The sequence below is a fragment of the Populus alba genome, chromosome 7 (genome assembly GCF_005239225.2).
Source record: "Populus alba chromosome 7, ASM523922v2, whole genome shotgun sequence".
In the NCBI taxonomy this organism is placed as follows: domain Eukaryota; kingdom Viridiplantae; phylum Streptophyta; class Magnoliopsida; order Malpighiales; family Salicaceae; genus Populus; species Populus alba.
Window position 1 is genome coordinate 7271014 of NC_133290.1, and position 26335 is coordinate 7297348.

Sequence of the window (26335 nt, forward strand, 5' to 3'; positions counted from 1 at the left end):
CATTTCTCTACGTCCTGTCTGATAATCGAAGAATTTTCTCAATTCTTTCATTTTCATTTGATAGAAGAGGGAGAGGAAGGTGCGGTCATCATCACAAATTTGAAAACCTTTATTTCCCACCAAATCCTTCTACTTCTACACAGCCAGATTGACCAGATTAAAAAAAAAAAATAAAAAAAAACCCTGGATTAAATTGTGTCAAGACAGGTTATTGGTCCTGTTGAATTCATTGAATTCACACTGGGTGGTGGACTACGTAAACGATTTTTCATCAGAACTGAACCAGCTTGGTGTCTGGTTCGCCTATTAAACTGACCAGTCAGGTTGTGTTCTGATAGCACTGGCTTCTTGAGTGTCCTGTGTAGACACCCATCAATATAGCAACTAAAGTAAATTCATCACAGTGAACTCCTATCAAGAATGAAGTTAACAAATAGTAAAAGGTAAAATGATAACAAAAAAAAATATTCCTAAATTCACGACTGTTTCCAGCTATGAACAAATATCAGAGCGGGGCAACTCTTGCATGATGACCGTGCCAAAGATTTATGGAAGATCACAAAAAACTGTTTTGGTTTACACAGTACACTATTATGAAACTCTGGAAATGCAATCAAGCAGCTGTTGCATCAATTGTGTATGGTGCCTTGCTTGAATAATGAAGCTTAGCAACTCACGCAAACCTCTTTTTTGAGCATCTTCCTTTTTTTCTCATGTATTTTTTCCAGTTTTGCTGTCAAGAATTCTCACAGGAAAAAAAAAAATTAATGCCATCAAAAGATGGCTCCTCAGGTTCTAGTTCAAACCTAAATTAATCACAATTGTCTGGCAGGTTACTTCTTGACCGCTCTCAGCTCATTACCTTGTTGCTCTCTGTAAATTGTAACTTCACATAGACAAGCCTCCTTGCTGACACAGCTGCTGAGATACCAGTGTTGCCTGTGAAACACATTTCTCAATTTAGCAATAAAATTCAATAAACCAAAAATATCTAACCAATTCCCCTTTCCTCCTAGCCCTCCAGAAGACATTTTCAAGGCCATCAAATTTTTTCAGTTGCATTTTTTTATTTTATTTTGTTCAGTTTCTATTTAATTTTGAAGAAGAAAAAATTAAAAAACAGAAAAAAGGAGAAATTGTATACCTTTTTTGCTGACTTCAATTGTGTCTTGAGAGAAGAAAAGATCACTCTTTCAACTTTCAGTTAATCAATCAAAAACAGATGATGGACACCATAACCAAATTAGTGCTTGGTATCCAGCAGAGCTTCTGGAAATTATGACTTGTGCCCGTTTTGAAAAGCTTTTCCCCAACGCTTCAACAAATGCATGGAACCAGATGCCATGAAAAGCCCAAGAGCAGCGAGTGCCACAATTGTTGAATTCTCTATTTTCTGGTAATAGCCTCTCTGAAATGTGTCATAGGTGGCAAGTCCAATATTGTAAACGGTGAAGACCAGGGCAGACAGTACAAAGAGATGTGATGCAGTGAACATTTCTTCAAGAAGTCATCATGGGGCTTCCAAAGGTTGGCCCCACAGTGACCCTCGCATATGGAAATGAATGGATGATCAACCTAAGTGCTCAAGTGATTTTGGGTTAGAGAAACGCACTAGTATCAGAAAAAACAGAATAGCTGCATTTGCGGGTGCTAGAGAAAGGCTTATCATCCCTCCACGCAATTCATTTGGTACATGACTATGAACAAATTAAGAAAAACACAAACCAAATTTAATATGCTTGATAAGAGACACTATCAGTAATGGTTAAATAAAATAATAAAGACACATCTTTAGCTTACATGGTCCTCAATCTTGCAAGTGAAGGTATAATCAGGCCCACACCCGCATGGAATAGGCAAAACAATGACACTAAAACTCCAATTTCCTGCATTTCCAGTTACAGCAAGAATTTAGGGCCAGCTAACTTAGAACCAGATTAAGAGACAAAGACATGCATACCTGATAATCATAAGCTACAATAGACAAGGCAAGCCCCAGTACAGTGAATGCATATACTAGGCAATCCTCAATCCGAAGTGATGATGGACCACTCAATAACCACGGAAACACAGTGCTTCCGAGCATTCTTGCACCCATTAGGCATGGATATATCAATCCTAGATGCACTTCTCGTCCATCAGCCTAAACTCACATGTAATATAAAATTTGTAATATTTTCTGATCAGGAATTTATTTCTTACTAGGCAATGGTCATGCATAACCAGTTTAAGCTCTTCCATGGTTGTAAAAGAAAACACTGGAAGAGTTCGATATTTTCTGAAAAGGAGCCATCTTCAATTTACCAACACGCTTATTTTTGGTAATATAATTACAAAATGAGAGACGGCACTGGAGGGTATAGATACTAACCGTCTCCTAACATAAATCAGTAAATGATTAAAATCTTCTTTAGTGACACAGATTAATTGTACCACAAAAGAAACCTGTTGTATGATACATAGATTAACATGTTGCTCAGCATTTGTCTTTTTCCTGCCTCATGCTTTCATATCAAGCCACAGTCACTTATCAGGAGGGCTTTGTCTCCTTCCACATCTTATGTAAATGATTGATCTTAAACAGGCTATTAACAAGTGATGCATGATTTACCAGGAGCGGAGCATATTTGAACTATTATCATATGATAAAACAGGTCAGTATTGATGTCTGACACTTTAATTAATAATTTTTTTTGTCAATATAAGAACATCAAATTTTAAACAAAATCAAGATGAATGATCAGCATTGATACAATTACTTCCAGAATTATGAGGAATTGAGATAACAGTATTGGATAGTTAAGGGAATTGATAATGATCATACCACCAATGTTGGGGCCCACAGGATCCAGAAGATTGCAATCGAGAACTGAAGGCAAGCATGTGCAAAACCCAGTAACAATATCCGTTTATCTGGAGTACAAAATGTTCATTGATGATTCAAAGATATTGGAAGATACTCAGAATATGTTATGGTGACATCTAGTGAGATTTTGACCGAAAGAACATCAAAAGCTTTCCACTCTTTGCCTCAATCCTCAAAAATATCCATGCATCTTAAGAATTTAGTTGGACATTTGACATTCAAAATGTCCAATTGTCCATGTTTAACAGGCCTATTTACACTTTTAGAAAGATGATGTCAACTAAAAGGACATTGGACATTTGAATATATATATATAGAATTAAATGTCAAAAAAATGGATGGAAATTAGTTTGAAAAAAAAAAAAAAAAAAGAGGCTGAAGCTAACACCAATAATTGCACAAATCTACAAAGAATGCTTCCTTGTTGCCATTGTTGTCAAATATCGGCACTTAAAGTCATGAGTTCCCAAGAAAAGCTCAGCCTCTACAAGTTTCTATATTCTATCACCAATCTAAGGCAGCAAGGAAAAAAGGTACTTCAATTTAGCTGTACATATAGAGCACCATCAAACAAAAAATGCTTACAATGGAATAAAGACAGAACTTTTGGACCTTAGGTATATCATCATTGGAAAGAACAGCAAATGGATACTGGTGACTATAAAAGGCAGATCAAGTACCAGAAATAGACAGTATAACTCTTACAGCTTATTCACGCTGAGGTAAAACAATCTACATCCCATTTAAGTTGTGGATGATTTCAAAGAATAACTGTGGACATTTCAATATTCTAACTTGAGATCGAAGTCCAAATCATACACTGAAATGCAACCTTGTAATAATCTTCAAATTTTCACATAGAAGATGTTCACACACAAATCAGTCAATACAACATAAGTTTTTACTCAGAAAAGAAAAATACAACACTCACCACTAAAGATATGCGTGTAAGACATCTGGCGGCGATTCTTTACTGGTGCAGAATGTGGGGATTGCTTCCATCCTTTGGTAACACAGAAAATGCCAATGATTGCAATGAAGATAGTTGCAGTGGAAGAAGATGCAATTCCTGTATCCACATTACTAGCAAGCAACCAATTTGCAAGCACCTGGCTTCCAATCAATGATGCAGACTCAAAGAAAGTCATTAACCAAAAAGTGTGAGTGAGAGCTTGTTGCCTATGCCCTTGGTTTTCATTTTCAAGAACGAGCCACGCCTCGAAAGCAAAAGAAAAAATGGAAGTGGCAAGCGACGAAGAGAGAGTGGGTAACCAAACACAAGGGTGTGATTGTGGCACCATCCTCTTCCATGTACCGACAAAGAAGTGTAGTATGCAGAACATCAAGCATGCCTTGTGGTGCCCGCCTCTAAAAATAACCATACACACACACACACTAATAATATTAATTACAAAAATAAATAAATTCCATGTGAGAAAATAAATAAATACGACTTACATTGAATCAAAGAGGAAAGGTAGAAGAGAAGCGAAAAGAAGAGAAGATCCAAATCCAAGACAAAGGGAGAAGAGTATCTGCTCCTTACTCATGCCACTATAAACAAACACAAAATCTCCGAAAACCGACCAAACTCCTTCCATCGCTGCAGAATAAAAAAAAAATCAAAATCTAATTGAATGTAAAAAAGAAAGGAGAAAATGAAAGAAATGAACTCTGATACCTGAAGCGAGAGAGTAAAGGAAGAGGAAGTATCGGTGGGAAGAGGGAGAGAGGGACTGATCAGAGAGGGCAGAGGGAGAGACAGATTTGTTGAAAAAACGAGGAAAGAGAGCGATTGAAAAGAAGCAACACATTATTATGAATCCGTAGAGTGATGGATTTGGTTCCCATTTTGAATTCTCTACTTCTACTCCCATTTTTCTTCCTCTCGATCTTAATTCCTTCTTCTTTTCTTATTTTATCCAGAGCCAGATCCAGATAGAGAGTGCCAGTTTCAAGCTTTGCTTGCTTTTGAGAGATTCCTTACCCTGGTGGCTTCTATAAGACTATAACAAACTTTGGCAAAGATTTTCAGTTCCCGTTCGCCACGTGGCTGTGAGAGATGTAATTTTCTTCCTATTTGAGCTTTTGACCAGCCAAGTGGTCGTAGTAAAAACAACTTGAGGTAAAAAAATACATTTAGTTATTGATAATGTGTTTTTCTAAAAACAATAATAGGATTTAATTATGAATTTGAATGATATTTTAATTTAATATTAAGAAGGAAAAATATATGAATTATTTGTATTAATTTGGGCTGATTTGTGAAAATTATGTGGTTGAAAAAAAATAATAAAATAAAAAGTTTAATCCCAAATTAACTTTATTTTAAAAAAAAATTGACTAAAAAAATCATTTGATTAAAAAAATAAAATAAAGTTGATTCAACCGATTAAACTTGCAAAGAAAGTTATACACATCATTGGATCAATAAATATTTTATTGCATAAATTATTTTTTATTTAATTATACAATAATAAATATCTATATAAAAAAAAAAAAGTAAAGGTAAATAATTGACAATAAAATATAAAAATGTCATTGATAATAATTTAGATACGGTGGTCTTTCGTTGCAATTGATTATTATACACACACATCTATATTCTCACCTTCACAGTCAATTTACAAATTATACATATTATCGTTGCTATGATCATTAACAAATGCAATATTAATTATTGTTATTGTGGTTAATTATAACTAACAGTTATTGTCATAGCGGTTAATTTCACTTCACATATAATATTATTGTCTTTGCAGTCAATCACAAAACACATGTAATTTCATGGTTTTAAATAACACAATTAAATATTCATTGAAAATCTAACAACTAAAATGCATTTTAAAAAATTAAAAAGCAATGTAAGAGCATCTCTAATGAAAAATGTCATATTAAAGAGCTAAATGAAGAAAATGGCTTTTTAAATAGTGTAAATATAGCTTTTTGGATTATGTGCATTCCAATAGTAAAAAGCTATTTAGAAAAGTCATTTATATTTTAATATATTTCATGTTAAATTAATTTTAATATAATTATATAACTAATTTAGATATTTTATATATAATATAATTATGATGTTATTAATTATATAATTAATATGAGTAATTTATAAAAGTAATATAAAATTAATGAAGTAATATGAAAGTTAAAAAATATAATTTAAAATTAAATTTAAAATTTATTTATATGAATATTTTTAATTTTAAGTTTTATATGTTATTGTTAAAATTTTAATTTTAAAAAAGTTTTTTATGTTTTCATAATTTTCAAGTTTTTTTATGTTTTTTTTTTTTCATTATGTTTGTTATCTTTCAAGTTAATTAATCCTACTTGTTATTGTTAAGTGTTAGAGGAACTTTAAAAAAGTATTATGAATTGATATCAATTTCATAACAATGTATTTAAAATAACCAAGAATTTTCTACATATTTAATTAAAAATACATTACATAACAATAAATCAATTGAAGTTAATTAAAAATCAAAACCCCTCTTTTGCATAATTTCTAACTTTCTATTTTGAAAATACGCTGCAGAAATTGGATCCAAATTAGAAATATCCATTTTCATAATTTGTTCTTCTTTCTCAATCCTGTCCAATTCTTGTTTCTCTTGACTTTGTTGAATCATCATGGCTTGTTGCTCTAACATAATTTTCCTGTCTTGTTTCTTCTGATCCTCAATTTCAACTAGAGTATCCCTGAATTGTTGTAAGAGATTCGTTACAGTTGCATCCCCAACTTTATCTTTTCCTTGTCTACATTTAAATCGTTCCTTTGCAGCCTTCTGACCGATTGGTCTATCTTGATAAATCAATGGTTCACTATCTTCTCCTAAACTAAAAGAATCAGGGGTAGATGGAGTTGATGAAGCCGGACTTGCATTGGCATGACCTTTTTGTTTCTTGTTTGACCTTTGATGTTGACTTGCACGCTTAAATTGTCATTTGGGTTCTTTTCTTAAGATAACCCAACAATGTTCTAGTTGAAATCGTTTGCCAACGCAAGAAGCATACATTTGTCGAGCATCATTAATCTGGTAAAAAAATAAATTAATTAAATAATGTTAAAATATATGTTAAACAATTTAACATAGAAATGAATATTAACATTACCCTTGATTCTTCGGTCATTCCACTTTGCTGACGATTTTCAATTTGAGTAACAAATCCAAAAAATTTACCGACTTCTCTATTTATTTCTTGCCATCTACTTGAGATGCTTATTTGTGAACGATTATTCAAGTTTCCTCCATTCTCTACAAAGTAAGCATGTACGCGAACCTAGAACTGTTTTGTTTGTTGATCAACTCCTGTAATTGGATCCTTGCTTGTATTTAGCCATGCAAAGACAAGTAAACAATCCTCCTCTGGTGAGAAATTTTTACTTCTTTGTGATTTTTTTGCTGAATGGACATTTAAATTCGAGCATGTTAAGTCATCAATTAATTGATTAGAATCACTTGGTTGAGAGAGAATATCTTCTGACTCACTCATAAGAAAGTTGGTAAAAGAGCTTGGAAAATTTGAATCCATCTACATTAAAAAAAAAAAAAAAAAAAAAAACTCAAGTTAAAACCTTATAAGAGAGTGTAAAAGAAGCTCACATTCAATGTCTAGCAATTTTGTAATTTTCATACATGCGAATTAATAATAAGCATTACCTTCTACTTGTTCTAACATAACAATTTGATCATTTTTTGGAACTAAAAGAGAATCGATCGATATACTGGTTTAATTGCATTTTCAAGAAGACAAAATATAATTGACCTCAGATTAAAAGAAACAATCAAAAATAAATTTTAAATATGTAACTCTATCTTTTTATCAATATCAACTACCATTATTAATTCCTCTCAATTTTATCAAAGATAACAACATAAATAAAAATTGTCTTCCTTAACCCATATTATAAACATAAAATAATAAAGAAATAAAACTCATCACAAATATTAAATTAACAACAAAAGGTCTAAAAAATCAAGAGATATAAAAAAAAAATAGAAAAAGCTTTTAAACAAGTGTACCTTTTAATTTCAGCTAATTAACACAACCGATGTTAATAATTAACCGGAGAATAATTGATTCTTGTTTTTTTAAATTTGAGAGAAGGGTGAGGCACAATACAAAAATTTAAAACTACAAGTTTTTTCTTCATGTATTTATAGAAAAAAAAATTTATATTTAAAAAAAAAAAGAGCTGTTGGCCAACGATTATAAAAATAGTCGTTGGCCATTTTGGTTATTTCTACAGTTAAATGTAGAAATGGTTGTTAAGAAAACAAAAGACTATTTTGGCTATTGGTTTACCTCTTCCGTTGGAATGCAAATAGTAAAGAAATAAAAGGCAAATGACATTTGGCTCTTCATTTGACTGCTTTGTTGGAGCTGCCCTAAGGGCAATCTCTTCCAACCTTTCTCGTATAACTCTCGAATAATAACAATTAATATTCATACTACTAATTAAAAACTCAACCTTAAAAATTTCCATAAACATTTCAATTTATTTCTACCATATTTTCTACATTAATTTATATTTCAATTCATAAATTAATACTTTTGCCATCAAGTTAAATACTTACTAGGAATTTAAATTTTTAAATTTCAATTTAACACCCAACCCACCACAATACATCGTCAATCCTATTTTTATCAAATCCTTTATGCACACAATTATTTATTTTCAACCATGTTAGCAAAAATTCAAGGCAAAATAATTCCAAACATTTCAACGTTGTTTAAAACATTAATTCTCATGCATAGTCAAAAAGTTTCCATACTTTCCTTTTTTAACCATAATCCAATATTTAAATATTTTATTTCACCTAGATCTCAATCATGTCTAAACACAAAGTAATCACTATATCAAATACATTATTTTTATAATATCGTTCAAACACGAAGTTTTAACAATTTAACCAACCTCTTATATTTCCATCATGTTATTAAATTCACACTTCCAAAATATCATATGAACATAATTCTGAACTTTTATATTAAAAAGAAACACAACAATAGTAACTAGATCTTTCTCTCTCTTTTTTTTAAGTGTTGTTGGTCCAATTTAACCCCTAGTGGCTTAGATATTCACTCTACCCAAACAATTTAATTTAGATGTTAACTCTCTTCAAATTACATATTTAAATTTCTATTACGCATACTGACATACAATTTTTCCTGGTCCCATATACTACCTTTGTCAAAATACAACAATATGGAGCAACATTAATCAACCATATTCACTTCTAAAATTTCTCAAATCCCACTCCTAATCATCTGAACACTTTAAATAATATTCATAATTTGTCGAAACTTTCTCAGTCCATTTTTAAGCATATTTATTCCAATAATAATAATAATAATAATAAACTCAATAGGCAAATTCATTTAACAAATTTCTCATACAAATAAGATATATTTTCCAAGCATATATATCATAACATGTCAACTTCTATTTAATCAAGAAGTCTTCTTCAAAAGATTTCACATATATAAATTTTTCTCAAACACATATAATATGGAAGTCGTGTATAAAATCTACAATTCTGCACCAATTTCCATTTCTTAAACCTTTACATTAATTTAACGCTTAAACCATTTCTTTAATATTATAGCTTACACGACACCTCACCTTTACAATTCATCGGTAGAACGATTTCAAGTTTTTAATTTTTAAATTACAATATTCACCCAAATCCACACAATTTTCACTCAAAACATAAACATCAAGGACCACGCAAATTAAACAACTTTCAAAATTAATTACTTGATCAATCATAAAAAAATTCATAATTTTCTCAAGACCTTCATAATTCACATTTTACGCATCTTTCCTTCGAACTCAAACACAATATATACCTTTTTTTAACAATTACACAACAATTAAAAAATCTCTCTCCTCTTTTTTAATATGAAATTTCTATTTCTTACACATGATTATAATACAACTTTACATAATCAAAACCAAAACTTATTTCACATTTAATTTTTCACTCGTACACATCCATTCCACATACAATTATTCATCAGATTTTTTACAAATTTTCCCCTTCCCCTCATGGTTGGCTCTAACATTAACGGCCACCCATAGATTTTTATCAGTTTTTTTTTTTTTTTCTCAATTCTACTCTATCTAACATGTATTTCATGTCAAATGAAGATTTTCACAACTAAACACCTATTCCCTTAGTTTTTATTAAAAAAAAACCCTAATTGCGAGAAATTAGGGATTTCTTTAGCACATGCCCCAAAACTTTATACACGACGAAATATGTAGGGAAGAATACTTTACCAATCAAAATTGCACTCCATTTCTTGATTCCTAGCAAGATTTTCTTGCAATCCTTCTTGTTCCTTAACAAAATCGTTGTTTCTCTCTCTAACGGTAACAAAATTTCTTCTGAACGAAATTTTTTATTATTTTATCTTAGTGTCCTACTAAAATTTTTCATCTCCATCATGCATTACAGAATTTCTCTAAATTTTATTATTTTTTCTCAATTTAAAATCTCATCATTAACCGTGGGTTTACCCACCTGTTGATATTTTCATGCACAAATTTATTCTTTAGTTTATTTAGGATTTTCACACCAATTTACCAAGACTTTTCATTTTTAATCATAATGATTCCCATCTATTTCACCTGTTTTTATTTAAAATTTATGCAATTGATTATGAGGTTTATACCAAGAGTCAACATTATGCGCATGTAAATCTCTATAAATTCATTTATTTGGAGTTTTATTATATTTTTCTATGGACTTTCACCCCTCTTCACAAAAATTTCCATTTAAACAATTATTTTATCCAATTGAAGTTATGACATAATTTGTTGTTGGCTGACATTTCGCAAACCAATTTACCACTTTATTTCATCTTAGATTTAAACAATTTTACTGGGGATTTTTATTCCAAATTATAACAATTTTTCCTCTTAATTCACCATTTTTTTAATTGAGGATTATCCTATTTAATATGGTTTCATTGATTATTGATTTTTAGATTAGAGGTTTACAAGACAGGGGTTTACAAGAGAGACGCGTGCACAAATAAGATTGATGTCAATCTAAGTATGTCGTGTCATCAATTAAAGTTGAGAAACGTATATTCACAATCCAAAGTTCATGATTATAATGTCTTGAAAGAACACGTTCTAGACTTGATAAAAGAAAGCTTATATGTCATTCTCTTGATGCATACGCCATTGAACATTTTTCTTTTAAGAATTTTAATATTCAATTCATTATTTAATGAACACATCAACAGATACACATCTTTCAAAACATTCATGGTGCTGGTTTGTTATACTGATATTTCATTACTAATTACCGTTTTGAGTTTTTAGACCGTGAGGGTGGGGAGATGATCACAAGAGTTTGTACGTTCCCTGGATATTAGTCCTCGTGACTTCTACGAAATATTTATTATTTATAAATTGATGATGAGCTAATCGAACCACTGGTCCGCCATCATTTCATTCCTCTGCATAAACCATTGGCCATGGCAAGGGATTCATGTCAACGTATGGCATGCGAAAATCACAGAGCAGGTAAATACTAGGGGGGGGAAGGGCTAAGGTCAAAAGTGAATGACTCGACTATATTCTCCCAGACAAAAGTATGACCACAGTGACTAAAGACCAAACACAATTCTTAATTGCCTGCAACAACAAAAGGTATAGAGAAGATGGTCATAAGCACAATACATTATCCCATATGCAGTGGCCTCCAGCCCACAGACACACTCTAAGCAAGCGCCAGCCACTTTGGCAGCATCCTGCTACTTTCTGCAGCCCTCACTTGAATGGCATTTATGGGCGTACCTCCGGTCCACTGACAGACTCCCTGAGAATACCATAGCAACCTCCTACTGTGTCCTCATCCTGCTACTTTCTGCAGCCCTCACTTGAGAAAAATATGGGTGGGCCTTCATCAAAAACACCAAGGAACAATTAGATAACATTATCCAGAATGGCAAGCTTTTGTTATCAACCAAAACATTAACCAAGAATAGCTACAGGCAAGTTTGTGCTAGCCTGTCCAAATGCTCACATGCTCGCATTGCAAAAACTTAAATGTCAAACCACAGAATAGCAACCAGTTGGGACATTACTCACATTTTAAACAAGCAGTAAGACTAACAAACGAGGTTCAAGGAGCAAAAAGATTGGATACGCACACAAAGCAACCCCACATGGAGTGCAACTTGCAAACCAATAGCAAGTTTGAGCTTCTCTTAAGCCAGTTATTGAAATATCAATGTGCATCCAATACGGAGAAAGGAAAATTTCTGTACAGATTACAATATCCATGTACTACTATTTTGCATTTGGATGCTGGACAGGGATGGCATTTCTAACACATGCATTTTGTGCACACCCTCCCTTCCCATTGCACGTGATTCAACATGCTTGAGGAAAGACTGGATGGGATAAGTCTGTGCCCATCGATTAAACCACACAGACAAATATAATCTAGCTGACAAGCCAAAAATGGAATTACCATTGCTTCTCTAGCAGTTAGCCTGTCTTGATGATCATACCGAAGAAGCTTATCAAGAAAATCAAGGGCCTGCACATCAGCACCTCAATAGAATCAATGATTGTTTAAGGCTATTGATGATAGGTGGAGTAAACTTAACAAATTGTGTAAGATGACGAACCTCAGGAGACACAAGGTGCTGATTATCTGAATTAATAAACTTGGACCAGGGCTTCCTACTGTGCCTGCAGCAGTATAACATGACACATTAATTCATGTTGGATATAGTAGTGTTGCTCTCTTGGTTTATTGTGGACTAACTAAATACAAATGGTCTTGATGTAGGGAGCAAAGGCCACATTATAGCCTAATCAAACATTTTTCTGACTATTGGCAAACTAATTTGTAAAATGGAGAAGAAAATCATGATTAACAAACCTCCCAACAAGCGCATCAAGTTGAGGATCAAGCTCTAAATGATATTTATTCAGATATGCATTTAGCTCATCAGTTCCAAGTACCTGAAATTAGGTCAAAATCAGACACAGTTGGCATGTGGCCACAGTTTAGTTTAAAAAACATCAACGTCATGATCTTCATAAAATATGGCTTGTATAGCATGCATAAAGCATTACAGAATGTTTTTATCAAACAACTGAATCAGCATTACCTTCGCAATTTTGACTAGCTGATCATGGTTGTCATGGCCATAAAAGAATGGTTCCTTCCTAAATATCTGCATCAAGAATAGGGACAATCAGCAAATCACATGATGACAAAGGATCAGCCAATCATGTGGTAGATCTCATAAAGAAATGTCATGTAAAGGCTTTGCATGAGTGATTCTCACCATTCCAGCAAACATGCAACCAAGGCTCCACATATCTAAAGAATAATCATAGTCTTGTAAATCAACAAGAAGTTCAGGCCCCTTAAAATATCTGAGAAACAAGGAAAATACTTTAATCTTTCATTATAAGTTGAAGCCATAAATATATCACCATAAGAATATTATAAAAGGTAATGGTTAAACTGATACTAGATGTGCTTGGAACTTTCAGAAAACTGTTCAATTCTCAAAGTTGAGGATAAAAAATTTCAGAATTCCAAGAAAGCACCTCCTAGGAAATCCAAGGACTTGAAACCAGACCCAATCATAGAAAAAAAGAACATTTTGATGGTTGACTCACAAGATCTGCGTCATGGGTCATGGATCATGGAATCATGCATTATCATAATTTCTCCCAGATTGATATGGAAAGAAACTTAGATTAGTTACCAAAAATGCATCATTATGAACCACTCAGTTTTCAGTTATTCAACTGATTCAAGATACAGCTTAGAAAGAACATTACATAGAGGCCAGTTGAGTGGAATAAGCCTTTATTTATAGTTTACGCTTGAAAAATGGACACGAAATGTTAAGTTGCCTAATTAGAATGCTTTTAGTCCTTTAGCACATCAATAAAGGCCAGGAAGGGTCTGCTAAAATTTATCCTAAATTCTAGGGCTAAAAGTAAATAACTAAAACAAAAAGGATAAAGAGGCAGAATTTCATTACAATGATCCATCATGTCATGCATTCAGCCATTACCTCGAGGCCACTCGAACATTATACTCCTTGCCAGGATGGTAAAATTCAGCAAGACCCCAGTCTATCAAGCGGAGTTTTCGCAACTCATGGTCTATCATAACATTGTGAGGCTTGACATCTCTATGCATTATTCCCTGCGAGTGACAGTAATCTAGAGCCTGCATTGTGAAGATATCTTTATTTGTTCAGAAACCCTATTGTAATCACCATACTACATTTGCTTCATAATGAAAACGCTTCTTTCTTTTTTCATCGGTGAGCAGGTCCACATAAACTAGTACAGACTCAAATTTAAGATGATGAACTACAAGCAGAGACACTAATATGCCTTAGGAAAGGTCAATAGATGAGACCATATCAATGTAATCACTTGAATAAAAAAGAACACATTGTATACTCTCCAGTGATTTCTAACATAATTTTATGCATAACAAATTCCTAAGTTTCTGACCCATCAAGATAAGTTTAAAGAGGGAAGAAAAGAGAGAGTTCCCATGCTTAAATTACCTTGAGAAGCTCGTATATATAGTAGCGTATGTCATAATCAGTCAAAGTGGGGTACAAAACTTTGAAGTCTGTACTGTTCACAAATTCAAATATGAGGCTAGGAGTTTTTGAGTGCTGATCTCTAACAATGTCTAGAAGCTTCACTACATTTGGGCCACCACAAAGGTTCTGAAGTATTTTTATTTCCCTCTTAATCTGCAAAAGGATCACAGAATGATCATTACTATGCCCGAAAGAGATTTGTAGCTAGATTTACAGAAAAACCTTTATTATAAGAGACAGAACATAAAACCACTGATATGTCAAATATAGGGATATTAATAATCACCTTCTTTTTCTTAACAGGTTTGAGTATCTTGATAACGCACCGCTCATTGCTATTGACATTTATGCCTTCAAAAACTTCACTATACTTTCCCCTTCCAACCTTCCGAACAACCTCGTAATCATCTTGATCTCTGGAAAGATCTTGAGAAGTTAAAAGCATAAAAGAACGGGAAAGAAAACACACCATGACTATCACTAGAAAGTTGGAATAAGAAAAGGAAGGATGAACGGAACTTCCAGCTATATATAACACAATGCTCAATATAATAATCTGGTATTTTACTTTTAAGACACTTAAACATCAAGAGTAAACTGATATGAAGCCCACAATTTAAAATAGAAGACTCATACCTGAAATTAAATGGTACGAAAGGATTCATCACAATCCAACTCTCTCAAGTATTTTAGCTTTTAAAATTGCTGTGGTTTTCCGTGCTTTACTGTTCCCATTCATTTAAAGATTTAAGTTTTGCATCAATAAATGAAACTTGGTATCAACAACTTTCATTTAATATAAGCCAGTCCTATGTGATTATGCACTTAGAGATCCTTCAAACCAAACAAAAGTATCCATTTCTTACTGATTCTATAAAAAAAACCAACTCCATAAAAAAAAAAAAATTCAACTTCCATAAGCTGAATGAGGTTTTACCTTTAAAAAATATAAGCATGAATCCCCCTCATTCACACAGTATATCCAGCTCTAGACAACAACTTTACGACCACGAAACAATAACACAAACGAAATAATTACTTTCAGTACTTTGGATACTATAGCATTTGAAAGAAATACCCAGGCCAAAGAAATGGGTCCCATCCATAAGCCGAACCAAGCAACTTCGGATACCATTCTAGTCTGTTAGCAACATTCCTAATACATCATAAACATCTTAGATTCCTCTCTCCCTCACCACTAGTAGATCCACACACACAAAATCTAGCTCAGTACACCTTCGATAAACTCTTCCACGTCCCAAACACTTACTTTCTCAAGCCAGAGATTCCCCAATCACAGATTAGTAAAAAAAAATGAAAATGAAAAACCTAAAAAGAGAGATTCAGTAACAGATTAGGGTTTGATTAAAACTTAATTACCCCCATTGAACGGTGAGAGACTCGTAATCCCAATACTCCTTAGGACGCAGAACATTAACATCGGTATAAACTCGCGCTTTCGACATCGATCCCCGTCGATTCGAGATCTCGACGATATCAACGGTATCGGTTTCCTCGTTGTTGGAGAGGATGGTGGTGCGCTGGATAGAGTCGTGCGCAACAGTCGCACGCAAAGCAATAAGCGCGCACAGGAGCAGAAAGCGAGGAAACAGAGGTGCTACTGCTGGGTTTCGCCCATCTTTTTTCATGTGCTGGTGGTGTTATCCTCTTTACTCTCTACGCACCACCATCTCATTAAAATATAAAAATTACAACAACAAAAAAAAATCATAGTCCAACTTTCAACAACAAAAAAAATAACTTTCAATTTAATCCCCTAATTTTATAGTTTTCAATTAAGTTTTCAAAATAATTTTGTTTTTCAATTAGATTCTTTAAGAGCGTGTTTGTTTACACCATAACGGTTACGTTTTAAAAAAACCATAAAAAATGCTTGTTTGGTTAAAGAGGTAATTAGTATTTTTAAAACATGGGATCCACCAAAAAAAAGCACCAAAAACACAGTTAGGGGAGAAACAAGATGTACCTGCTTTGTTGACACTGTTTACTTTTGTTAAGTAAATAGTGTAGAGTAAATTAATTCACGTGAATAGTAAGAAATCTATTTTTTTAAATGTGTTTTATTAAAAAAAAACTAATGTTTAATATTATTCAATGACACTATATAAACTAAAAGGAGATCGCATGATAACATAACATTTGCAGAATTTGATCGTAATCCCAATTTTGTTCCCAATGATATTTTACTTGGTTTTGTTGAACGCTCAAAAAACCATGAAAAATATAGTCCATGTCGGATGAATTTCGTACGTGATGAAATTATAAATAGTTTAATGGAACAATAAATTTTTTATATATAAAAGTATTATTTATTTCATGATATAATGGTAGTAGTTAAATTTATATTATTTAAATTAAAAATCATCAATATTAATAAATATCACCAAACACATTAAATTATTTTTTATTCAACCTCCATTTCAACCACAGTTTTAACCAAACATATATAAATATCAAATCAACCTTAACAAAAAATGTCTTTTATAAAACAATTTCTTTCAAATTACAATCACAAAAGCTACCATACTTTTGAAAAAATTGACATATCATTATAAAAAGTTCGAATGTTTTCAAACTTGCTAATTATCGTGGGGTTTTTTTTGTTAATATTATTAAATTTAGAACGGATTAGCGAGTCAACATGACAATTCAACAATTTTCTTATCTGACTTCTAAGTCTAGACTTAGTTTTCAAATTAAAATAAATAAGAGTTGATGTTGTGGACTTGGCATATCCATAAGTGACTCGGTTATCAATGTCATAAAAAATATATATTTTTAATTAAAATTTTAATTTTTTTATTAAAGTATTTTTTATTTTAATAAAAAATTATGAGAAGCATTGTTTTTTTTAAAAAAAAAATTATTATGATTATGAAAGAAAGTTTTAATTAAAAATCATTTGATGTAACTATATGAGAACAATAAATCTAAGAAAGTTATATAGTGAAATCACTATAAAAAAGCTTTAAAAATAGATATTTTATTTTCATTCAATATTTATAAGCTAATTATTTTATAATTCGTGGTGATAAATAATTATTTATAAAAAAAATTGATAATATCATTATAAAAACTTTAATCTTCTTTAAAACAATGATATAATTTTTTTATTAGTGGCACATTTTTTTAATACAAGGAAGCACAATTAAAACAAATGTTTGTCAACTATTTCAACCATTTCAAATAAGTTGAAAAAAATATATATCTTCATTATAAACCTATTTCTTCAGTAATGCATCTTTTATTTTATTTTAATGGAAGCATGATTTTTAATCATAAGCATTATTTTAAAGAAAAATTCCATCATTATTTTTAAAAAGCAACTTTTTATTAAAAAAAAATATTAAAATAATACCTCAATATTTTGTATGTGATTAAAAAAAAAAACAATTAATGTTATAAAACCATGTCAAAAAACTATTCAAAATACTAACAAAAAAAAAACTTTTCATTGAATATTCATGAGTAATGTTTTAAATTAATTTTTGCATTTTAGGTATATAACAATAATAATAATAAATCTTTAACATCCTCATAAAAACATATAATATTACTTAAGAACTATGGTGAAACTATATCATAGTTTAAATATAATGATAAATATTTAATTTACAATGCATTTCAATAATAAAAAAAAAAAGATGAAAAAGAAATCATAAAAAGAGGCCAGGTGTCTAGGCAAGGAGATTGGACCTGTGTACCTTGCCCAACAAAATAAATAAATAAATAAATAAAAGAGCATGGCATCTAAAAAAAAATAATTTATTTAATTTATTTTCATATAAAACACTTAACAAATACCCTAATAAGCTTAATAAAACAATTTTTAACCCTAAAACACTCATAAATCAACCAAAAAAACCCATTATTAAACCAAAAAAATTCTTTCTTAACCTGACCTTCTATTTTCTAGTGAGATGGAAGCTTAAAAATATTTCTATGACACATCTTTTATTTAAGAGAAACTTAATAATATCAAGATGAAATATTTTTGTGGTTAGAAAGTGATCAACGACAACTTTCTCTTTCCTTTCTAATTCTTCAAGGCTTTTTTGCTTCTTTTAAATTTAGAGACTAAATATGTAAAATAAATAAAATTTATGACTAAAAGGTGAAATATTCAAAACACAAGGATCCAAAGTGAAAAAAATAAAATTTAAGGGCTAAAGTGCACTCTTTAGCACCCGTGAACATTAAAAAATAAAAAGAATAAAGGGGATGCTTGTATGTTAATGTGTTACACTTAGTTCTTATTATTTTAATTTTTTATAATGACAAATTCAAATTCTCGTCTAATAAAATCAAGTATTAATTCAAAACCAAGATTGATTTTGACATAACAAACACGACAATCTTTTGACATAACAAACACGATGTATCATATGAATCGAAAAGAATTATAAGGTTTTTAAATAATATAAACATAACATAGAGTGATAATTTTTTTAAAAAAAATTTCAGAGATAAAACTAACAATATTGAGAGGGCTGAATAAAAAAGATAAATTAGGCACATTGTGGTTGTCTACAATGTATTATCTATTTAGAAGTATGGTTGTAGTTGTTTTTTAAAGTATTTTTTGTGTCGAAATATATTAAAATAATATATATATTTTTATTTTTTTAAAAATTATTTTTAAGATCAGCGCATCAAAATGACTCAAAAACATAAAAAATATAATTTTAATAAAAAAATAATTTTTTTAAAAAATAATTTACGTCGTATTTCTAAACAGTGTCATGTGTTAAATGTTTTTTTTTTTTTTTAAATGTGGAAATAGATAGGTAAATTAGGCACATTATCGCAGTCAACAATGCACATTAAGTCATGCTAAACAGTAAAAGAAACAATGAAAACCCATCTTGCTTTAGTTTATAGAGTAATTTAATAAACGTGGAAAAGAAGGTTTTGAACTTTAAAAATCCAATTAATTGAAAAATGTTTTTGAGTAATTAAGGTATGACTATGTGATTATATGCTTGTAACTTGTAAGGATAGGATGTATCAAAAAGCCAATCCAAATCCCGTTCGTTCAATTAAAAAAAATAGTGGTATTTACTATATTATAGATTATTAGGTCATGCTATGCTGTTATTGTAGGTTAAATAATTTTTATTATGCAAAAAATATTTAGATATTGTTAACGTGTTTTCTAATAAAAAAAATTAAATAATATTTGGATTGATCAATATAATTTAATTAGTTAGACAAGTTCAGAAACAACCTAAACGATTATTAAAAATATTGTTTAACTAAAAACATTTTCCAATACAACATATATTTTTTTTAAAAAATATATTAATAAAGAAACATATTTGGAACGAACAAAATTAACATAGGTTGACTGACCAAATTTAAGACTCGAATCATAAAATCATGATACTCCATATAATGCAAATCAAAATAATTTATAAAACTCATTTACAATCAATTTAATATTAAAAAATAAAATTAAAAAAAAAATAAATTAAAAAAAAAAAAAACAAACAACCTAAGACAACATGAGTTGACATGCCAAGCCTATAATCTAAGTCATGTGATTGAGATAATCTGATAAAAAAAAAAATTATAAAAAATTATAAAATTTAATTATTAACCAATTTATTGTTAAAGTGAAATTAAAAAAAAAATTAATTAGTTGACCCATTAAATAATAAAATTTTAAAAAAAATTCAACTAAAAAAAATATAAAAAAACTAAGGATACAAGAAACTTTAAAGCCAGCTCTTTTTTTCCCCCTCCTGAGAAAGCTTTATTTTAACTTCGTCGTGAGGCTTTCAAATTTTTTGTTTTATTTCTCGTATTATGTTGATTTTTTATGTTCAGAGATCTTTCCGTCAATATATATATTAATCCAACCTTCAAGTCAAATTCAACATTTGAGTTTGAAATCCCAAAAAAAAAAAAAAAAAACTCCGTGGAAAAGCTTTAGCATGTGCGAGAAATGGATCTGTTAAAACTGCTAAAATTTTAGGGTATATTTAAACTCATTCACAGGTTTTTTTTTCACGTAAAATATTTTTGTGTTTTTTTAAATATTTTTTTAAATTTTTTTTTTTACGTTTTTTTTTTCATATAATATTTTACTGAATATAAAATATATAATTAATATTTAAACTTAGTTTATTTTGATGAGAAATAGTTTTAGCTTATGAAATTCCGTAAAATATTTATAAATAGAATTCATTTATAATATTATTGAATTATTTTTGATCATTTTTTTTTTAACAATTATTGCTATTTTTTCCACCACCACCAAAATCTCATTACCTCTTTCTTCACAACCATTACTACAATATTTTTCAAGCCAAACATACAAAAATATTTTACGAGAAAATGTTTTACATGTAAAATATTTTTCATAAAACAAATAGAGCCATAGATTCATAATATTTTACTCAGCTCTACTTTAAAAATTTCCAATAGTACTGTTATGGACTTAATTTCATCCCAATTCATTAAATAACCAGTGAATTCTTATTGCACGCCCACACTTTGAAAGTTCTCGCAGGTGGTTTAGGTTATTAACTAATTTTGTGAGATACTAGCAGCACATGCATCCGGATTTAGAAGGGAGACATGAGAGCAGGGGAAAAGATAAGAGAAAATGATGAGAACAGAGGGCATATCGTAGCTATTAAAAGTTAATACAAGTAGAGGTAACATTAGAATAACTTTTCAGATAATATCAAGAGATTTCAATTATTGGAAGGGAAGTGGAATATTGATGACTTCATACTTTATAGTTTATAGGAGCTAAAATGCAGTTCACCCAAATTTAAAACTTTGCATAATGCAAGGTGAGTGTATAATTCGTGTAAAAAACTGTGTCAAATATCTGAGCGACCTTCACCACTACCAGCCAACCTGAAAAAATGGGTAAAGAAAGAAAGAAAGATAGAGAGCATCATCACTTGTATCCCGGAACAGGTGTCAAACACTACCAAATCAATAATCATCCTTTGACAGTACACAGGAAGAAGAAAATGAGAAATTGGGCCAGAAACGAACCTTTAATCCACTTATATTTCAAAGGCTAAAGGAAATGAAAACGACATTATTTTCATTGAATCTTCATACAAGTTTTGGTTGAGTTTGCTCAAAATCAAAAACGTCAAACATGAGGCGCCTCACGTCTGGTTTCCCATATATAGTGTATGAAAGCCCGTGGAGGGCATGGTTAACAGCAGTTGTCGAAGGGTTTCTTAGTCTTCTATTGTGCTCGTATGCATCTGCAACCTTGTCAGCATAGATGATATATTTATGGAGATGCTTCTCTCTCAAGTACCTTCCACAGAACTTGTTCATGAGAACACGGCGGTGCTTCTCCTGTAGCCACTTTCCAGGAGCATCTAGATGCTTCATCAGTAATCTCTCGGCCATGACAATATCCTACAGGAAAGAAATGAAAACAGAGATCTCTCAAAATGATTTTACTACAGCATATTTTGCTTGTATCTCAAACAGAGATTTCTCCTTTTCTTGAACTTTTTATTCCATGTTGTAGATTTTAAAGCTCGCCGCAAAAACACAGTCGCATTCATAGAAACATAACATTTCATTTTACAAAGACAGGCAAAAAACAAGTTGAATTTGTTTGAGGAAAAACATACAAGGCATTACCTGGATCTTTTGGCCGACATATTCTAATCGCTCATAGCAAAATCGAGGGTGCTCAAATTTGTGGTTTGATGGGTGCAAGAAACAGAGCTGCAATGAAGTGTCAGATGGTCAGGAAACAAGAACCCAGTAAATTTTCTTATATAACAAAAAAAGAGAACAGAAAGCATATCTTCTGAATAAGGGATGTTTGAGAATTATGTATTTATGTGTATTCGGTGCCACACTTATAAAATGATGCCAGAAGGTAACTTCAGTTCATTTGTGAGTGTCTGCACATATAAACTAGCATAGAGTAAAGAATACCTGTAACCCAAGTCCAAGTTCGATATTCCTAGCTTTAGTTATGTCTGGAATTCTGTCTCTCATTGTTAGGGGATAGCCCAATGTTCGCATAACATGGTGTCTGCTTTCATAATCCCATATATTTCCTCGGAATCGGTGCATGCCTGGTGGGACACAAGCCCTGAAAAGCCTAGGGTGTGCAAAGAGAGCATCTTCAGGAGGCTGCAAAGGTAATGAACATCAATCAAGGGATTCCATCCAACATCGATAAAATGCAATCAGCTCTTGTTTTGTTAAGAGAAAAACAGATGAAGAATAAAATTAAAATAGAAGATTTGAACTTGCAACCACGCGCTTATTTTCACTTTATAAACAGTGGGTAAAGTCACTCATGCATGATCCTTTTTCTGATCCCAAAACAGCTTGTATATAAATCTAGAATGTTGTCTGATGTAATTGTTATGCTCCATGGTTCAGTAAAGCATGGGCAAGAATGCTGCATTGACATGCTATCAAGAACATGAAGATGACAACTGACGGTTATTATTCCATACAGCCATTTTTCAATCAGAACCCTGATGATTATACTTGTTCTCAATTTTCCTTTTTCCTTTTTCCTTTTAAAAATAGTAAAATTATCATAACTAAAAAAAGGCTTAAACAAAACGGGAGCTTGCCTTATAAGCAGCAACATCTTGCCAGCTGAGCTGCTTGCCTTCAAATTCAACAGAAACATAATCTACATCTTCAAATTGCCTCCTTAATTTTGGCTGGCAATCCTCTGCTTCTGGGTCCATCTCAAATACTTCAAAAAGAACACGATATACTTCTGGCATGCCAAAACACAAGTATATTGCCCCAAACAGAGCCCAGAACACAGACCTGCCCAGTGCCCATAGCAGCAGAATGTTAGAAACCATATATATGCATATACCTATTTTATATAAATTCACATGTCAAGAATGACAAAGCTAACAGTTTAAAATTGACAGGAAGGTGAGGTTTACCAACAAATCAAGCATGGAGATGCTGCTAAAGATAATCATTGTTATATAAAGGAACAAGTAGATTTAAGCTGTGGAGAAGCTGTTACAGAAATATAAAGTCACTGAACACAAGCTAATGTTTTTCTTTTTTCTTTTGTTTGAACAGTAAACTATCTAGAGATTTGGAAAAGATGAGATAAACATCCAGCCAACTGTACCGCTGACACTTATCTTACCAAAAGTTTCATTTATTTGCTTGGGGTATAAACTTTCAATCTGTTAACATGTGAATGCCAACTTACCAAGAGTATTTTCAAAATAAAATTGTCAACTTCAAAATACCATCTTTATCATCTTCTTTCTGGGAAGCATCAAAATGAAATGATTAGCATATTGAAGCAACAATCAAAGGCTCCATCCAAAGCCTTCAGCAACGTGGTTTTAAATTTTGGTTATTATCATGGTCACAAAGTCATGGTTATGGTCGACAGTTTCTAGAAAATTGTTTCTAATTCAAAAAGTTTTCAATAATTTTAGAAAGAATACTAGAAACAAGTCTGGCGATAAATAAAGTTCATAATTTACACCACTCTAAGAGTAGGAAAACATAAATTCTATGTATGCAGCATAAAGAAGGCAATTCTAACATTTTTTTGCAAAATAAATAAATAAAAAAACTGAAATAGTTGAGGTTTGTACTAAAATCTTCAAATCAAGATTAAGTGCTTGATTTTTAAAGCAAAATTAGGGGGGTTGTTTGGTATCTTTTTCATTTTTATTTTAAATAATAGAAAGACACGTTAGTTGTCAAAAAATTTCAAAACCAAGCAAAGTCGTTTTCAAAAAATTTTCAATTTTTTTGTGCTTGATTTTTAAAAATTCTTCAAAGTGGTTGTTGGTTTTGCTTTTTTTCAACACACACACACACACATATAAAGTTTATTGTTTCTGTTTCCAAAAATTTGAAAACAAAAACAGTTAAAAAAGGTAGAAGGTGCAAGAGAGGTGGCTCCTGTACTAAGCCTTCTAAAGCATAATGGTCTATTGATTATGGTTTTAAATAAAGATTGTTCAGGGCATTACTCATGAATCTCCAAAGCCTGTTCCATAACAGGTTTTTGTTGTATGACTAATGGTTGATTTTTAAACCTTGTTCAGCTAGCACATAACTTGGAAAAGATTTGCATGCTTTGATATTTGATCTCCATGAAACTCCAATATCAGTTGACCTGTCTTGGTTCCCATCCTCTAGAGTTCGGAGAAAAGTTTGAGAACAGATACAACCTAGCAAATAAATTCAACCTGCCTGCTTGAGCAAGTCTGCTCTCTGGCCCTCAACAAAAGGGAGAATTGATCCCCTTTTGATTCACTATTGCACAGCATCCTAGTTCTCTAATAAATAAACATCAGTAATTGCATTATATTAGTCGCGCACTATAAATCGTAAAGCTGGTACCCATTCACACTAGATCAAGGAATAACCAGCACAAATCTGTCTCCCATCAGATTTTTCTGAAAACATAATCTACCTCTCTTTCCTAAAGCCAGACAATGCCAACCTCCATATATGGAAAAATGGTACACACTTGTATGAGTATTCATGCACCCACTTGTATAAATGATCCATAGCCCTTAGATGCAGTTGGGCAATAGCCACAATCTCTTTGAGGATTTCATATAATGTATACTAAGGCATGCCAACAACTAAAAACCAAAACATTGGCGCCATGTTTCAGATATGGAATCCATTCATTTGAACGTACCACATCGTATACTTCACATTAACAGCCAATCCAAAAGTTTTCACATAATCTAGAACTATCAAAAATCATTTTAGAAGCATATTGCATAACAAATCCACAACATAAATCCTAAAAATTCATGCTATTAACTCATCTTACTCATGTTAATGCCACAGCTTCAAATTAAACTTTGAAATTCAATGAAATGAAGAGTTTGTTCAAAAATCTAAAACAACAAAAAAACAGAAGCAAACTTACTTAACTGGCGGTTCTCGCTCCTTCCTCTGCAACTTATCCATATTATCATAAGGAAAAATCAAGTTGTGCAAACTGGCAGCTTTAATCCATTTGGGCAAATTCCTCTTCCCAATCAACCCAAAAACTCTTTCCCTCAAAGGAGCAGGAGACTCCCTAGGATATCTCTGCAAGAAATACTCAGCGAAAGCCAATTCCAAAACATACTGCCCCAAGAAGCACAACCTTGAATGCCCTGATCTCACATGCCTGGCATTAGTCCGTTCGCAACTCGGATGCTGAAATGCCAAATACAATAAAGTATCGAACTGTTTAGCAGGATTATCATCCCCAAATCTGTCACTTGGCTCTAAAGGGTACCCCAAAGCTTGCTTGGCTTCTAACAAATACTCATCAATCCAAGTTTGATCAGCATTGTTCAGCCTTGAAGAAGGCAAGCAAGAACTCAATAATGGAAATTGTTTGAGGGACAGTTGAGGGCTATTCAAAAACCTCTGTGCGAGTCTTTTATCATCGAGTGGGGGTTTAAGTATGAATCTTTTTGGGGGTATTCTTTTCTTTGGGGATGTGGTTTTCTTGCGTTCTGCTAGTTCTTTAAGAAGTCTTTGAGGGCTGTTTTTAGGGAGTTCTTGTGGGTCTACAGCGACTGCAAAAACACCAAGATTTTGTAGGGTTTTGTGGTGGGGTTTAAGGTATCTGATTTGAAGGGGGAAAGGAGCACAAGAAGATGAGAAGGAGATGTCAGATATTTTTGGTAATTGAGAGAAAGAAGAGGAGAGTTCCATTACTGGTCTGAAAGTGCTAAAAGAAATGTGAAACACTTTAAATTTATTTAGGACAGAAAATGGTGGGTTTTGGTTTTTCGCTATGAAGATGGATAAGGTGTAGTGGTGACTAGCAAGAAAAGCTAGCAAGGTGGTGGTGGTGACGACTAG

The 26335-nt window shown here is 31.7% G+C and overlaps 3 protein-coding genes across 4 annotated transcripts; all 3 read right to left on the minus strand.

Moving 5' to 3' along the window:
• Positions 1–456: 456 nt before the first annotated feature.
• Positions 457–4852, minus strand: LOC118047911 (uncharacterized). 2 transcript variants are annotated; one of them, XM_035057347.2, is made up of 9 exons: positions 4548–4849; positions 4325–4469; positions 3798–4234; positions 2825–2913; positions 1961–2143; positions 1801–1886; positions 1613–1697; positions 1145–1408; positions 457–939 (listed from the first exon to the last, which is right to left on the minus strand). In XM_035057347.2, exons 1-8 carry the CDS (start codon positions 4741–4743, stop codon positions 1277–1279), a joined length of 1353 nt encoding a protein of 450 aa, XP_034913238.1. In that variant the 5' UTR covers positions 4744–4849; the 3' UTR covers positions 457–939; positions 1145–1276. The 2 variants fall into 2 exon arrangements, with proteins under 2 accessions (XP_034913238.1, XP_034913239.1); XM_035057348.2 differs by lacking the exon at positions 1613–1697 and having other exon boundaries at positions 4548–4852.
• Positions 4853–11438: 6586 nt separating this feature from the next.
• On the minus strand, positions 11439–16179 carry LOC118047912 (casein kinase II subunit alpha-2). The gene is made up of 10 exons (XM_035057349.2): positions 15869–16179; positions 14775–14904; positions 14447–14641; positions 13940–14097; positions 13196–13286; positions 13016–13081; positions 12784–12866; positions 12527–12590; positions 12367–12435; positions 11439–11791 (listed from the first exon to the last, which is right to left on the minus strand). Exons 1-10 carry the CDS (start codon positions 16135–16137, stop codon positions 11732–11734), a joined length of 1185 nt encoding a protein of 394 aa, XP_034913240.1. The 5' UTR covers positions 16138–16179; the 3' UTR covers positions 11439–11731.
• Positions 16180–21441: 5262 nt separating this feature from the next.
• LOC118047826 (ribonuclease III domain-containing protein RNC1, chloroplastic) lies at positions 21442–26330 on the minus strand. Its single transcript, XM_073410623.1, has 5 exons — positions 25404–26330; positions 23103–23299; positions 22439–22647; positions 22136–22222; positions 21442–21904 (listed from the first exon to the last, which is right to left on the minus strand). The coding sequence occupies exons 1-5, from the start codon at positions 26183–26185 to the stop codon at positions 21587–21589; spliced, it is 1593 nt and encodes a 530-aa protein (XP_073266724.1). The 5' UTR covers positions 26186–26330; the 3' UTR covers positions 21442–21586.
• Positions 26331–26335: the final 5 nt, after the last annotated feature.